At 54.4% G+C, this 14,122-nt stretch overlaps 6 protein-coding genes across 6 annotated transcripts; 4 read left to right on the top strand and 2 right to left on the bottom strand.

Moving 5' to 3' along the window:
• Positions 1-825: 825 nt before the first annotated feature.
• On the top strand, positions 826-3,857 carry BZA05DRAFT_338736 (peptidase family M1-domain-containing protein; the record flags this gene model as incomplete). Its single annotated transcript, XM_051480903.1, has 7 exons — positions 826-974; positions 1,068-1,377; positions 1,436-1,603; positions 1,665-2,351; positions 2,405-3,250; positions 3,309-3,455; positions 3,510-3,857. 7 exons carry the CDS (start codon positions 826-828, stop codon positions 3,855-3,857), a joined length of 2,655 nt encoding a protein of 884 aa, XP_051338690.1.
• A 56-nt stretch (positions 3,858-3,913) lies between these two features.
• Positions 3,914-5,772, bottom strand: BZA05DRAFT_400727 (uncharacterized protein). Its single transcript, XM_051483927.1, has 4 exons — positions 5,375-5,772; positions 5,120-5,307; positions 4,398-5,059; positions 3,914-4,336 (listed from the first exon to the last, which is right to left on the bottom strand). The coding sequence occupies exons 1-4, from the start codon at positions 5,637-5,639 to the stop codon at positions 3,985-3,987; spliced, it is 1,467 nt and encodes a 488-aa protein (XP_051338689.1). The 5' UTR covers positions 5,640-5,772; the 3' UTR covers positions 3,914-3,984.
• A 666-nt stretch (positions 5,773-6,438) lies between these two features.
• On the top strand, positions 6,439-9,444 carry BZA05DRAFT_400720 (uncharacterized protein). The gene is made up of 6 exons (XM_051483926.1): positions 6,439-6,888; positions 6,940-7,043; positions 7,509-8,272; positions 8,325-8,787; positions 8,846-9,041; positions 9,107-9,444. The coding sequence occupies exons 1-6, from the start codon at positions 6,601-6,603 to the stop codon at positions 9,125-9,127; spliced, it is 1,836 nt and encodes a 611-aa protein (XP_051338688.1). The 5' UTR covers positions 6,439-6,600; the 3' UTR covers positions 9,128-9,444.
• A 147-nt stretch (positions 9,445-9,591) lies between these two features.
• On the top strand, positions 9,592-11,620 carry BZA05DRAFT_400713 (uncharacterized protein). The gene is made up of 5 exons (XM_051483925.1): positions 9,592-9,893; positions 9,969-9,985; positions 10,058-10,369; positions 10,436-10,561; positions 10,612-11,620. Exons 1-5 carry the CDS (start codon positions 9,637-9,639, stop codon positions 11,505-11,507), a joined length of 1,608 nt encoding a protein of 535 aa, XP_051338687.1. The 5' UTR covers positions 9,592-9,636; the 3' UTR covers positions 11,508-11,620.
• BZA05DRAFT_400712 (uncharacterized protein) lies at positions 11,621-12,757 on the top strand. Its single transcript, XM_051483924.1, has 3 exons — positions 11,621-11,873; positions 11,965-12,213; positions 12,278-12,757. Exons 1-3 carry the CDS (start codon positions 11,822-11,824, stop codon positions 12,613-12,615), a joined length of 639 nt encoding a protein of 212 aa, XP_051338686.1. The 5' UTR covers positions 11,621-11,821; the 3' UTR covers positions 12,616-12,757.
• On the bottom strand, positions 12,758-13,689 carry BZA05DRAFT_400710 (diphthamide biosynthesis protein 4; the record flags this gene model as incomplete). Its single annotated transcript, XM_051483923.1, has 1 exon — positions 12,758-13,689. A coding segment is annotated over one exon (620 nt), but the record flags the coding sequence as incomplete, so codon positions are not given.
• Positions 13,690-14,122: the final 433 nt, after the last annotated feature.

The following is a 14,122-nucleotide window of genomic DNA, read 5'->3' as shown; positions in this document are numbered from 1 at the left end:
CACGGTTCATAGCTCGTTTTCATCGTGGGAACTGTTCTGCATGGTGCTCCGCGGCGAAGACGGCGGGAACAAGACGTTACATCGCCGCTAAAACATCAAAATCTCCAAACCCGTATGCCCGTCCGAGACTGCCGCTGCCACCGAGCTGCTCGGGATCGGATCGGGGGAGGTAGGTAAACGAAGCATAGCGGACGCAGGGATTGGTGATCCGCGAGAGGCCGTCAATTTTTTCTTCACCCGCAGCTCGTGAGCTTCGGTCAATCAGTGCCAGCATCCGCGCAGAACCCCCACCACTCATAGGACTTCCCCCCGTACTCATCCTCCATTCGTTCGCATCGCTTCATTCTACGCCGACCGAATTGAGGTGCGAAGCGGAATATAACGATAGCGACGGCCGCCATAAGCAAGCTTTCTTTCGCTCTCAATTGCGTTGACGGAGACCGGAGATCTACGCTTCCCGCCTTACCCACCCCCCACATTCTGAGGATGTTGCGCTCGCAGATCACAAGATCTGTCCGGCCACTGCAGCAACAGCAGCAGCAATTACCCCGCCTCAATTCCTGTTCAGCTTGTTGCTCTGTGAAAGCTGTCCAACCACGGTTGCTTCTTAGATCCATACCCTTGAGAGTTCCGGGCTGCGGCAGCGTTCGATCGTTGAGCACATCCGCATTCCTGTCCACTAATAATACAACACCGATTACCTTCCCCGCTCCACCATCCTCCATCTCTTCCTCATCCACACTTCTCTCACGACCATCACGACAGCTATCTAGACCATCAACCCTCCGACCCAGAACCTTTGCGAGAAACTGCTCGTGTGCCAGAATGTGTCGTACTATGGACGGAGCTTCTGGGAGCGTTGACATCACCCAGGGACGGGAGGTGCTCCCCTCCAATGTCAAGCCGCTCCACTACGACATTGAGCTCGAACCCAACTTCAAGGACTTCAACTTCAACGGGACTGTAGCCATTGAGTGAGTCTGACTGCTTTTACGAACACTGTGGCGATGCCGGAGTGATGGAGTGATGGAGATGGAGCTTAGCTGACGATTGATGGAATTACCTAGCATCGAGATTACAGAAGCCTCCAAAGAGATCTCAGTTAATTCTCTCGAGATCGAAGTCAAGGAAACGAAACTCGAGATCAACGGGAAGACCCTGACACCCACTTCATCCATATACGATGAGGACATCCAGACCAACAAGTTCACCTTCGACGAGACTCTGCCGGAGGGTGCGAAGGCTACCTTGACCATCAAGTTTGTTGGAATCCTCAATGATAAGATGGCCGGTTTCTACCGATCATCCTACAAGGACGCCAATGGAGAGACCAAGTACATGGCTACAACCCAGATGGAGCCTACAGATGCGAGACGGGTATTGCTACAGCAGTTCCGAGCTTTCCCACTGCAGCAGAGGAGCTGACTATCCGCAGGCCGTACCTTGCTTCGATCAGCCCAACCTCAAATCGACCTGGTCCGTCACCCTGATCGCCGACAAGGAATTGACCTGTCTATCAAACATGGACGTTAAAGAGGAGAAGGATCTTGACAACGGAAAGAAGTCTGTTTCCTTCAACAAGACCCCTCCTATGTCCACCTACGTAAGCTTCCCATCTACCAAGCTATCGGTTGAGATCGCGCGGACCAGCTAATATTGTCCAGCTTCTGGCTTTCATTGTCGGTGACCTCAAATACAAGGAGACCAATGCCTTCCGTCTCCCCATCCGTGTGTACGCTACCCCCGGAAACGAGCAGTACGCCGATTTCTCCCTTGACATCGCCGCGCGCACCCTCACGTTCTACGAGAAAGAATTTGGCGTCGATTACCCTCTCCCCAAGATGGACATGGTTGCTATTCCTGACTTCTCCGCCGGTGCTATGGAGAACTGGGGTTTGATTACCTACCGTATCGTCGACCTGCTCTACGATCCCAAGACTGCCTCCGTCGACCGGAAACAGCGTATCGCTGAGGTCGTTCAGCACGAACTTGCCCACCAGTGGTTCGGTAACTTGGTCACCATGGACTTCTGGGAGGGTCTGTGGCTCAACGAGGGTTTTGCTACTTGGATGAGTTGGTACTCGATGAACGAGTTCTACCCTAACTGGAAGGTATGGGAGAACTACGTTGTCGATAACCTGGCTTCCGCCTTGAACTTGGATGGTCTGAGGAGCAGTCACCCCATCGAGGTGCCAGTGAAGAGGGTCGCCGAGATCAACCAGATCTTCGACAGCATCTCATACGCCAAGGGATCCAGTATTCTCCGCATGGTGTCCAAGTACCTCGGAGAGGAGGTGTTCATCAAGGGTGTCAGGGCTTACTTGAAGAAGCACGCCTACGGCAACACTCAGGTGAAAATTGATAGAATGTGCACTGATACAATGTATGCTGACATCGCTTGCAGACTACCGACCTTTGGGCCGCTCTTAGCGAGGCCAGTGGAAAGGATGTCGAGAGCGCCATGGCAACATGGACCAAGAAGATCGGATACCCCGTCATCACCGTCACCGAAGACGGCAAGAAGGTCCACCTGAAGCAGAACCGCTACCTCAAGACCGCTGATGTCAAGCCTGAGGAGGACGAGACTCTCTGGCCTATTTTCGTCGGTCTCAAGACCAAGGACGGAGTTGACGAGGACATCGTCTTCGAGACTCGTGAAACCACAATCGAAGTCCCTGACACCGACTTCTTCAAGCTCAATGCCGATCAGTCTGCCGTCTACCGCACACTGTACTCTCCTGAACGCCTCAAGAAGCTTGGAGAGTCGGCCAAGACTGGTCTCCTCTCTGTCGAGGACCGCGCCGGTATCCTCGGAGACGCCGGTGCTCTCGCTACCAGCGGCTACCAGAAGACCTCCGCGCTGCTGGACCTCGTTGCCGGCTTCAAGGAGGAGGAGAGCTACGTTGTCTGGGCTGAGATTTCTGCTCGTGTCTCGAGCATCAAGAGCGCGTGGCTTTTCGCTCCTCAGGAGGAGAGGGATGCTCTGAAGCAGTTCCAGTGTGATCTGATGGCACCCCTTGCCCACAAACTTGGATGGGAGTTCAAGGAAGGTGACGATGAGCTTACCCAGCAGCTGAAGACCTTGGCTTTCAGCATTGCCGGTCTCAATGGCGACCCCAAGGTCATTGAGGCGGCCATGGGCATGTTCAAGAAGTTTGCTGCTGGCGACCTCGACGCTATTCACCCTAACCTTCGTGGAACCGTCTACGGAATTGCTCTGCAGTACGGCGAGAACCAGGGTGAGAAGGAAGTGAGTTTTTATCTTCTTCTAATGGCGATATGACCCTTATGCTGACGATTGTGGATAGTGGGATGTCGTCTACAACGCCTTCAAGAACGGCCGCAATAACGACGAGAAGAACGTTGCGCTCCGATGGCTCGGTCGCTCCAAGAACCCTGAGAACATCAAGAAGACTCTGGCCCTGGCTCTCAGCTCCGAGGTCAAGGACCAAGATGTAATCACCCTCCCCGCCCCGCTCTCCCGCTAATCATCCACTAACACATAAAAGATCTACCAACCCATCTCTGGCGTCCGCTCTCACCGTGAGGGTAGCGAAGCGATCTGGGCCTGGTTCCAGGAGAACTACGAGCTGTTGATCAAGAAGCTTCCCCCGGGGCTCTCGATGCTTGGCAGCGTGGTCTCCATGTGTACCAGCAACTTCACATCCGACGAGCAGGCGCGTGAGGTTTCCGACTTCTTCAAGAACAAGGATACCAAGGGCTTCGACCGCGCGCTGGCACAATCCCTGGATACCATTGCGGCCAAGGCTAGCTGGATTGCGAGGGACAAGAAGGATGTCGAGAAGTGGCTCAAGGATAACGAGTACCTTCCTAAGGAGTACCAGCCAAAGTTGTAGATTTTACACCGTATTGATACTTGTAGTCATCACAATGAACAATAAACAAAGCGGTACAACCTGTGCCCAGCGACTTTATTACCCAAGTGATATCCATTCAATTACTAAAAATGTGTCTCACAACAAACTATCCCCTAACCTCTGTAGGCTCCTCGTCACCTTGCATCTCTCCCCCTCCTGTGATACTCGCTATGGCATAAGCGGCGGCGAGTTCTTGTTGTGCTTCGTTGGTGCTAGATGAAGGAAGTGGTTCTTCGATGTTGGGAAGAGGCATAGGCGTTGCGGGGTCATGCGTGGGGGAGCCGAACGTAGCAGCCACCGGCGCATCACTGGCAGGCGTAGACAAGGCCAGTGGAGCATCAGCAGCAGGCGTAGACGAGGCCGGTGGAGCGCCAATGGCAGGCGTAGACGAAGACGAGACCCTCGGGGCGTCATTGACCCTTTCCGTTAGCGGGGTGGCTTCACACGCGTGGTTGAGCCTATCCTCGCAGTCAGCCACCGTTCGTGTTCGCACTTCTTCACACCAGGAGAGGGAAATACCTCTCCGCATGACTACGACTGTGCGTTTGTGTCCTACACTGAAACCCGTACCAGCATTTAACCCTATCATCCTTGATTCCGTGCTGCTTCTGATACCAAATCCACCAGCGCATTAACGCGCCCTCAAAGATGTTCCTCGCGCATCCCCGACAGAGGGTTTGTTCCCGTCTCAGCTCGTTCGAGGGAATGAGTATGTGATCCACTATCATCTTGCCAATCTCTTCCCAGCTCAGCTCTTCGGGGTGAGTTTCGCGGAGGTCCTGTAGCCGCGCCTTCTCGACGGCGTTGAAAAACGGCCATGAACGATCATCGCTGACGGAGAAGAACCTCTGATCTGGCACGGCGGTGATGTAGGAAGTCTCGTTGATGCAGGTGAACATGGCGCCACAGCTGATGTCGGAGCAGACGGAACATTTGTACGGCTTCCAGTCGGTTGGCGTTGCCCGTTCGCAGAACGTGCATTTTACGTGTGCATGGAATATGCTGCTGTAGTCGTGGTGGTACGTGTCAATGGGTGGGATCGGGTCCGGGCATACGTAACCGTACGGGTTGGGCGTAACACACGTGGGACACGGTCTCCACCAGAAGTGGTTGTCCCATGGCTCGTCATCGAGTTCTTCTTCGTCTTCAGATGAGGGGGATGAGTCGGAACAGATGTTGATCTAGCCGGGGCATGTCAGTAAGATCGAATGGGGGATATGGGGGATATGGGGGGTAGCTACCTTGTCGCCTGGCTTGTAGATCGCCTTCAGCTCGTCAAGCTCCTCCTGCGGCCGTGCCTTCTCTGGAAACTTGCGCAGCAACAACCCCACCATCTCCTGCGCTCCGGAGTTGGGACGAGTCTCAACGACCTTTCCACGGCACGACGGACAGGTGTTATTCGTTTCCAGCCAACGGGCCGCGCATGATCCTGTCCGCCCCCGCATCAATCAGCCTGTCTCCCATAGCAACCTCGAGGCGGGGCGAGGAGGTATTACCACAGAAATTGTGCGAACATGGCAAGACCAAAACCGGGTCCAGATACAGCTCCGCACAGATCGAGCAGTTGAGCTGCTTCTCAAGCAGCTCCTCAATAGACTCGTCGTCGTCGTCGTTGCGGGAGGGCGGGCTGACGCGGGACGCCTTCGCCTTGTGGATCAGCTCGCTCATCTCTTCGGCGGTGGAGGATGCGGAGCGTTTGCTGCCCGTAGGACTGGTAGGACTGTCGGGCGTCATGGTGGTGACGGGGTTGGGAGTCGCCATATATGTGGTGAGGTAGTAGGTAGAGGTGGTGGAGAGAGGTGGAGAGAAGATGGGAAGACGCGCGGGGACGCGAGGTAGATGACACGGGAACCCCTCCACCTGATTTGACTGACGTACTCTACAAAGGGTTACAGCTAGCTCGATGATTGTGACTCTTACGAGAGCTGTGCCTGGACAGGGAGCTCTGGATGCTCTATTCTATGTGAGTCACAGTGTGCGGTTCCATTGGGCGCAAGATATTTTTATGGAGATTGGTATCTCTGAAGCAAAGCAGAGATCTTGCTTCTGTATGTATTTCATATTCACGGTTTGCCTGATCGTCGACTTCTCCGTGGGGGGGCGTGAGGTAACTTAGGGTGGGGCTCAACCGAGCATGTGTAGGGCTGAAAATAGACTGGTTACGTAAACCGCACAGTGATCGTTGGTGATTGAGGTTTTCTTGGCCATGAACTACGAGTACGGGTAAATAGAGTTTCGGACTTGCAGGTTGAGCTTGAGGTGAACTGCTAACCAGTGGATATCATGAATTTGTATGAGGGGCTTAGATGGTAGTTTCATAAGCGTTACGCACTTACGTATGAATTGAGTTTGAATTGTATTCACGCATTGGGTTGGGGCGCGCGACACCGGCGGATCCAAGGTGCCCGGTTCGAAGCTCCCCAAATGCCGAAGGACTGGTTGTGGCGCTTTGTGGCTAAAGGCCAGCGAAGCCACTTCTGCATTAGACTTCCACTTAGTTGCTGGTAGCGTGCCGGTTTCTACGCGCAATCCCCTGATTTTCCATTTCGCGCAGCCGCATCTGTGCAACCCCATCCACATCCACACCAACCACTCACTTCTCACCAACATCACCACAACAAAATCCCAACTCCAAGAACGCACCCTTCACAACAACACGACAAGAACGACCCACCTACGTACCGCCTCTTCCCCCGCCAAAATCAAACACGCGGATCCGACAATGACGGACTTTATCCCCGCGGACGAGATGAAGCCCGAGTTCGTGGAGTTTGAGAAGGCGAATCGCGTCGTCATTGAGGATCCCGACGACTTCGAGTCGTGGGAGAAGCTTGTACGGATCGCCGAGACATTGGAGGGCGGGTTGAACAGGAATAGCTCGCCCCAGGCTATCGCGCTCACTCGTGGCGTCTTCGATCGGTTTCTAGCCAAGTTCCCGCTGCTGTTTGGATACTGGAAGAAGTATGCCGATATGGAGTTCAGCATTGCGGGGACGGAGGCGGCGGAGATGGTGAGTGCTGGAATGACCGCGCGATAAAGAAAAGCGGGCTGACGGATCTAGGTCTACGAACGAGGAGTCGCCAGCATCGGCATTTCAGTCGACCTCTGGACCAATTACTGTGGCTTCAAAGTTGACACTAGCCACGATCCGGACATTATCAGAGAGTAAGTTTTGTGTTATCTGCTAGCAATTTGCAGCATTCCATGGACATGGCGTACTCCGTGTTACGCTGCAGTTCTTCGTCTCCTAATTCCTCCCTTCCACCCTCCACCCCCTCCCCACAGCCACAGGCCTGTCTCCTCTCCCTCCCTCTGCATCTCACCCAAAACACATAGCTATGTACTCCGGCGTTCGAACGAAACCAAATTAAAGGGATCTACTGGTGAGCTGCTATATCAGAACCAGCCATCCGTCATTATGTGGTCTCACATCATCGTCCCAGACTCGTTGCCCTTTCCTTAGCCTCCACCGTCGGCACACACAGAACACCGAGATTGAGGGTCGGAAGCTTGTCATTGAATGCTAATCTTCCCGTATTTGCTCTTTCTTTCCATTCTTCCCTTGCTCGACCCTCACGGCAATCCCCTTCCCCTCTGGCTCGAAATTAAGCTAACTCCGAGTGCCTACAGACTCTTTGAGCGTGGAGCCAATGCCGTCGGTCTTGACTTCTTGTCGCATCCTTTCTGGGACAAATACATCGAGTTCGAGGAACGTCTCGAATGTGAGGATAAGATCTTCGCTATCCTAGAGAGGGTGGTTCACATTCCGATGCACCAATATGCCCGCTACTTCGATCGCTTCAGAACGCTGGCGCAGACCCGGCCTCTGACAGAGCTTCTTCCTGAGGACACTTTGGCTCAGTTCAGACAGGAGGTTCTTGCCGACCCGCCTCCAGCCGTGCAAGCTGGCCAGCAGCAGATCAAGATGGAACGTGGTGAGCTCGAGGTTGAGCGTGAGGTCCGGTCTCGGATCGACAACTTCCACCTTGAGATCTTCTCGCGCACACAGACCGAAACTACAAAGCGATGGACGTACGAGTCTGAGATAAAACGACCCTACTTCCACGTCACCGAATTGGATGAGCCACAGCTGGTCAACTGGCGGAAATACCTGGACTTCGAGGAGGTTGAGAGCGGATTCGAAAGGGTTTCTTTCCTATACGAGCGGTGTCTCGTCACTTGCGCCTTCTACGACGAGTTTTGGTACAGGTTCGCAAGGTGGATGTATTCGCAAGAAGGTAAGGAGGAGGAGGTACGGAACATCTACCAGAGAGCTAGCATGATCTTCGTGCCCATCAGCCGCCCGGGAATACGGATCCAGTACGCCACATTTGAGGAGTCGCAGGGTAGACCGGACATGGCGAGAGCCGTCTATGAGTCTGTCCTGGAATGTAGTAAGTCGATTGCCCACGTAGTATCGATGTTTTGGTACTAACATCTGTGCAGTTCCTGGTAGCATTGAAATCATCGTCGCGTGGGCCAATTTCGAGCGTAGACAAGGTGGGCTCGAATCAGCGATTGCCGTCTACAGATCTCAGCTGGAGAGCGACAAGTGTGATATCTACACTAAGGGTGCACTCACAGCTGAGTGGGCACGGTTGCTGTGGAAGGTTAAGGGAAGCGTTGAGGAGGCACGACAGGTGTACCAGAAGAACACCAGCTGGTACCTCGACAGTCGGTACTTCTGGATCAACTATCTCAACTTTGAGATGGAGCAGCCCACCAGCGCCGAGACAGAGCAGGCGAACCACGAGCGGATACGTCAAGTCGTGGATGACATCCGCAAGAAGAGCCACCTGCCGCCGCTTACCATCAAGGATCTTTGCCACCACTACATGGTTTACTTGATGGAGCGAGGCTCCAAGGACGCCGCAAAGGAGTTCTTGCTGATGGACAAAGAAATCAACGGGTATGTTCAGGTTCCTCCCGATGGCTTCGTTTGTCGCATTGCTAACTCGCCCCGACAGTCCTTTCTCTGTCCAATCTGTAGCCAAAGCCAAGCTTGCTGAGGACGGAAAAGAGACCACCACAAACCGCCGAATGATGCTCGAGAATGGCCACCCCGGTGTCGAGGTCGATGAGGCGGCCATCCGACGAGGAGAGAACCCCTATACCAAGTACTTTCAACAGCAAGGCGAAAACCCTCTCACAACAAACGGCCAGGTGAGTCGTCTCACGCCGGAAGCCTCAGCAATGCGTCTCTGATTCGGGTCCACTGTCGCTTCCAGATCGCTTCGACACAGACATGAAGAAAAGAATTTCCGTCTATGTAAGCTAGCCCTTCACCTAGTTGGCCTGGCCCGGGTGCCGCCTTCCCTTGTACCTGTAGTTCTTTGTTTCCTAGTAATGTGTTTCTATCCCTGTTCCGCAATCATCATTCACCCCGCCTTCTCATCACCACAGTTTCTTCTCAAAATACACATGCTCCCCGCCCCTTTTCTGGTCCCTTTTTCTTCTTTGATGTTGTGCCTATCGTTGTGTGCGTAAACAAGGGGAATTCATTGTGTTGCTTGTACCCGTAATCGTGAAGATGTCCCAAAAATGCTGTGATGTGCGGCGCTGTGGGTTTGCTAGTGAAATGCAGAATTAAAGTATTTCTGTAAAAGAATATTGAGTTTCCCAGAAGTATGCTAGCAGCTAGAGTAGAAACCCAATCGCGCTAACCATATGTGGGGGCGAGTACCTCATGTGCGGGTTCGCAGCACTATTCTGACCTCACTCGCATCAAACGCGTTTACCCACCATCCAGACACCCATCATGTCCAAACGACCAGCCGACGAACCGCTCGGAACTCTTGAGGAACAACAGGAGCAACCGCTTACTCCCAAGCGAGCCCGCGTTGATGACACCGACGACGAGAGCTATCCACCACCTCCACCACCTCCACCGCCGGCGGAGGAGCACGAGGATACGGACGAGGAGGGGGAGGATAGCGCGTATGCTGCTTTCGTGGAGGATTCACACCAGGGGCCTGCGGAGGGATTCTCAGATCTGTATCTCGACACGATTGATAGGTGGGGGAGCGCTTATCCATCCGGAGGGAGGAAATCTTCGTGCTCGTTGCTGACCTTTGGGATGCGAGTACCTAGGAAACTGCTAGATTTCGGTACGACAACAACTACCACCAACCAGGCAGTTTTTTTCCGCGGCCGTATCAATGCTGATGTGTCTGTCTTAGATTTTGAGAAACTCTGCTCGGTATCGCTCTCGAACATTAATGTCTACGCGTGTCTCGTCTGCGGCAAATACTTCCAGGGCCGCGGCCGCAGCAGCTACGCATACACTCACTCGCTCGACCAGGACCACCACGTTTTCATAAACATGGCCAGTCTCAGAGTGTATGTCCTACCCGAGAGCTACGAGGTGATGAACAAGACGCTAGACGACATCAAGTATGTAGTTAATCCTACGTACTCGAGGGACGATGTAAAGAAGTTGGATACAGAGGTGGCGACGAAGTGGGATCTGGGGAAGAAGAAATATATACCCGGTAAGATACCTCTAGAGGTTGGAATGGGGGTGACAGTGGGAATGAAGTGCGGCTGATTCGTGGTAGGTTTTGTCGGTCTCAATAATATCAAGCAGAACGACTACCTTAATGTTGTCGCACATGCGCTGGCTCATGTTCCACCACTACGGAATTTCCTCATGCTTGAGGATCTCACTTTCAAGCCTGAGCTCGGTTGGTCTCCTTCTGGTCCTGTGCTCACGGTAAATGCTAATGGCATGCAGCACAACGTTTCTCCACTCTCGTCCGCAAGATCTGGAATCCCCGCGCCTTCAAATCTCATGTCTCGCCGCACGAACTGCTACAAGAGATCTCCCTGCGCTCATCCAAGAAGTTCACGCTTCTCTCTCAATCCGACCCAGTCGACTTCCTCCACTGGTTCCTCAACAACCTCCACCTCTCACTCGGCGGATCCAAGACGAGGCCCGGGTCCTCCATCATCCAAAAGGTGTTTCAAGGCAAGCTGAAGATGGAATCGCAAGCGATCACCGCCAAGGCCGATGCCTCTGACCGCCTCCGCTTCGAAGAAGCCGGCGAGATCAAAACGGACATTGCGCGCTTCCTAATGCTAACGCTCGACCTCCCACCGAAACCCATCTTCAAGGACGAGCAAGACAAAAACATCATCCCACAAGTACCGCTCACCACGATCTTGAGCAAATACGACGGGCTACACTCGCAGGAGCTGCTCGGACAGCGACGACGATACAGACTACTCCACCCAATGCCTCCGTACCTGATTTTCCACGTCAAGCGCTTCGCAAAGAACAAGTTTGTCGAGGAGCGGAATCCTACGATTGTGACGTTCTCGCCCCGCGCACTAGATATGAGTCCGTACATCGAGCCGTCGGAGGGACATCCCGGTGGTGAGCCGGTGCTGTATGATCTGATCGCGAATATCACACATGAGACGGTCGTCGAGGCGGGGAAGAAGGAGGGCGAGCTGAGGAGTGTCTTCAAGGTGCAGCTGCTCGAGAAGGCGAGAGGCGAGTGGATGCAGATTCAGGACTTGTTTGTTGAGGAAGTCGCTCGGGAGCTGTTGTTTACCAGCGAAAGCTATGTGCAGATCTGGGAGAGGAGGCGGGTGGTCGGGAAGGGGAAAGGGAAAGGGAAAGCGTAGATGTGGTCGATAGATTACATAATTTATTCTACATACCTACATAGACAGGAATTTACAGTCCCAGCACTGCGGCTTAGCGGCGATATCCGAGTGACGAATTGGTCATCTTTCTAGCGTGTGTGCCGGGTAAATTTCCAGAAGTCGCGAGAAGCGAGAAGCGACGCCGCGACTCCCAGCACCACCAGCACTGTTGTTCGGACAGACGACACCACAATCATCCGCCACCTTACTTCAACCTCACGTTTCGCCTTAACTTTTACTCCTGACCCAACCCAGCGATCCACGAACGAGCGGTATCCTAATCTCCTCCCACGATGGCCAACTACCTCGCCTCCATCTTCGGCACAGAGCAAGACAAAGTCAACTGTAAGCCACCTTTACTGTCACCATCCACTCCGTCCTTCCTCCCTCCAATCCCTCCTGTGACCGTGGCTAACCCCCCCTGGCACCTATGTAGGCTCGTTCTACTACAAGATCGGTGCGTGCCGGCACGGCGACCGGTGCAGCCGGAAACACGTGAAGCCGTCGTACTCGCAGACGATACTACTGCCGAACCTGTACCAGAACCCAGCGTTCGACCCAAAGAACAAGATGAACCCGTCGCAGCTGCAGAACCACTTTGACGCGTTCTATGAGGACTTCTTCTGCGAGATGTGCAAGTACGGCGAGGTCGAGGAGGTCGTCGTCTGTGATAACAATAACGACCGTACGTCTTACTTTTTCCGCGGGGGGCGAGGGGAGGGTGTGCTAACGGGTCTGAGGACGGGTAGATCTCATCGGCAATGTGTACGCGCGTTTCAAATACGAGGAGGATGCGCAGTCGGCGTGCGATGCGCTGAATGCGCGATGGTACGCGGCGCGCCCGATTTACTGCGAGCTCAGTCCCGTCACGGATTTCCGCGAGGCGTGTTGTCGCCTGAACTCGGGCGAGGGCTGTGTGCGAGGCGGGTTCTGCAATTTCATCCATCGCAAGGAGCCGAGTAAGGACCTTGAGCGCGAGCTCGAGCTCAGTATGAAGAAGTGGCTCAAGATGCGCGGAAGGGATAAGAGGAGCGTCACGCGCTCGCCGAGTCCGGGAGGGACTAAGAGGAGAAGGGGTGAGGAATAGGCAGTGCGATGGGATGGGCGAGAGGGGGCTGTAGGATACCGGGATAATGTGATTGCAATGATGGGGGTGGTTCCTTCATGGTTATGACTTCTTGGCCTATTCGCTGTGAATAGTATGTATTGAGACAACACAACTACCGAGTCCAGGTCGGCCGCCTGCATTGACTCCAAGGATGGCGGGTAGATACTCGAGATCTAACCGGGATCTACAGAGTACACTACATGTTTCCAACTACCAAAACCAACTGTGACCGCCGATGGCTGTTCTACATGCCAAAAGCCGATCACCACTTGTAGATTTCGCGAACTGGGTGAGAGCGGAGCCAGTCCTAGGGCGTCGGTCGAGCCCGAGCTGGGTCCGGAAACTAGACGCATTGCGTTGCTGTCCTCCGAGCCGTGTCTATGCCTCTCCACCCTCTACCCTCCGCCCTCTACCCTCCGTAGTCTTCACGCCTTCACTCATCCAGCACCTCAAACCCCACTCTCCACCACAAACTGCAGCCTACACAGCCCACGACGACCTCCCTCCCGCCCTCCTCCGCCGCCTGCTCCAGCTCCACCTCTTCGATAACAAACCCCTTCTCCTCGCCACACCGACACGATTTCACATACCTCCCGCCACCCCCATCCCCATCCTCGTCCTCCTCTTCGTACGTAAACTCGTCTAGATCCACCGTTTGCACGACCTCGCTCCCCGCCGCTCTGGCAGCGGAAGTGGAAGTGAAGGAAAGCGTGAGCGTCGCGTTGTATTCCTGCCGTAGGCCGGGCGAGGAGAGGGTTTTGTAGGCGGTGGTGATCTGGTCGACGCTCGGGGGTGGGGCACTGGTGCTACTGCTGGTGCTGGTGCTGGTGGGGGTGGGGGAGGGGGCGCTGCGCGAGTGCTTGTCTGGGTGGTGCCGCAGGAGCGCCGCGTGGTAAGCTTTCTTTATTGCCGCCGCGGGCAGCACTGCCGGTGGCAGCGGCAGGCGCAGGAGCGTGTAGTAGTTGTTGTTGTTGACATCTTCCGGGTGTGTTGATTGTGTTTGTGGTGGTGGTGGTAATGGTGGTGGAAGTGGGGGGGAGGGGCGGGTCATTGGGGGCTGCTGCTGTGAGTGAGTGTTCTTGAAACTTTCTCCAAAACCCCCACCACAACGCAACGATCGATCCGATCGCGGGATGCGTGCGTGCGATTGGCTTGGCGCGGAGGGGCGGAGGGTCACCGTCCAGGACGGTGATCGACGCGGTTGATTAAGTGAGCATAATAAACCGTTTCGAACGGGAAACTGACTGGACCCTTTTTTTCTGCCGTTTTTTTCCACCCTGGCTGCGTCACCTCCAGTCAGCGATCGTGAAAAAATCACAAGAATTTTCTTCTATCTTCTTTCGTTCCGTTCAATTATGGAGCTTGTATGTTTGGTGGATGACACAGCCTAGATACGGGATGCTTGCTGGTCTCGCTGGTCTCGCTGGTCTGGCTGGTCTCGCTTGACCTCGGCTTTGCGCCTTCGGCGAAGGAAGGGGGGGTCTGG

The sequence above is a fragment of the Tricharina praecox genome (genome assembly GCF_024521635.1).
Source record: "Tricharina praecox strain CBS 144465 chromosome Unknown BZA05scaffold_15, whole genome shotgun sequence".
Classification (NCBI taxonomy): domain Eukaryota; kingdom Fungi; phylum Ascomycota; class Pezizomycetes; order Pezizales; family Pyronemataceae; genus Tricharina; species Tricharina praecox.
Note: the sequence above shows the minus strand (reverse complement) of the source record. Positions and strands in the feature narration are given on the sequence as shown.

Bases quoted from the DNA above. Each gene is read 5' to 3' on its own strand.
- BZA05DRAFT_400712 (XM_051483924.1), top strand. From the start codon at position 11,822: ATGGCCAACTACCTCGCCTCCATCTTCGGCACAGAGCAAGACAAAGTC. The intron at 11,874-11,964 runs GTAAGCCACCTT...GCACCTATGTAG, and splicing joins AGAGCAAGACAAAGTCAACT to GCTCGTTCTACTACAAGATC. The intron at 12,214-12,277 runs GTACGTCTTACT...GAGGACGGGTAG, and splicing joins CTGTGATAACAATAACGACC to ATCTCATCGGCAATGTGTAC.
- BZA05DRAFT_400727 (XM_051483927.1), bottom strand. From the start codon at position 5,639: ATGGCGACTCCCAACCCCGTCACCACCATGACGCCCGACAGTCCTACC. The intron at 5,308-5,374 runs GTAATACCTCCT...GGGGGCGGACAG, and splicing joins ATGTTCGCACAATTTCTGTG to GATCATGCGCGGCCCGTTGG. The intron at 5,060-5,119 runs GTAGCTACCCCC...TGCCCCGGCTAG, and splicing joins TCTACAAGCCAGGCGACAAG to ATCAACATCTGTTCCGACTC.
- BZA05DRAFT_400720 (XM_051483926.1), top strand. From the start codon at position 6,601: ATGACGGACTTTATCCCCGCGGACGAGATGAAGCCCGAGTTCGTGGAG. The intron at 8,273-8,324 runs GTAAGTCGATTG...ACATCTGTGCAG, and splicing joins TGAGTCTGTCCTGGAATGTA to TTCCTGGTAGCATTGAAATC. The intron at 8,788-8,845 runs GTATGTTCAGGT...TCGCCCCGACAG, and splicing joins ATGGACAAAGAAATCAACGG to TCCTTTCTCTGTCCAATCTG.
- BZA05DRAFT_400713 (XM_051483925.1), top strand. From the start codon at position 9,637: ATGTCCAAACGACCAGCCGACGAACCGCTCGGAACTCTTGAGGAACAA. The intron at 10,370-10,435 runs GTAAGATACCTC...GATTCGTGGTAG, and splicing joins GAAGAAGAAATATATACCCG to GTTTTGTCGGTCTCAATAAT. The intron at 10,562-10,611 runs GTTGGTCTCCTT...AATGGCATGCAG, and splicing joins CACTTTCAAGCCTGAGCTCG to CACAACGTTTCTCCACTCTC.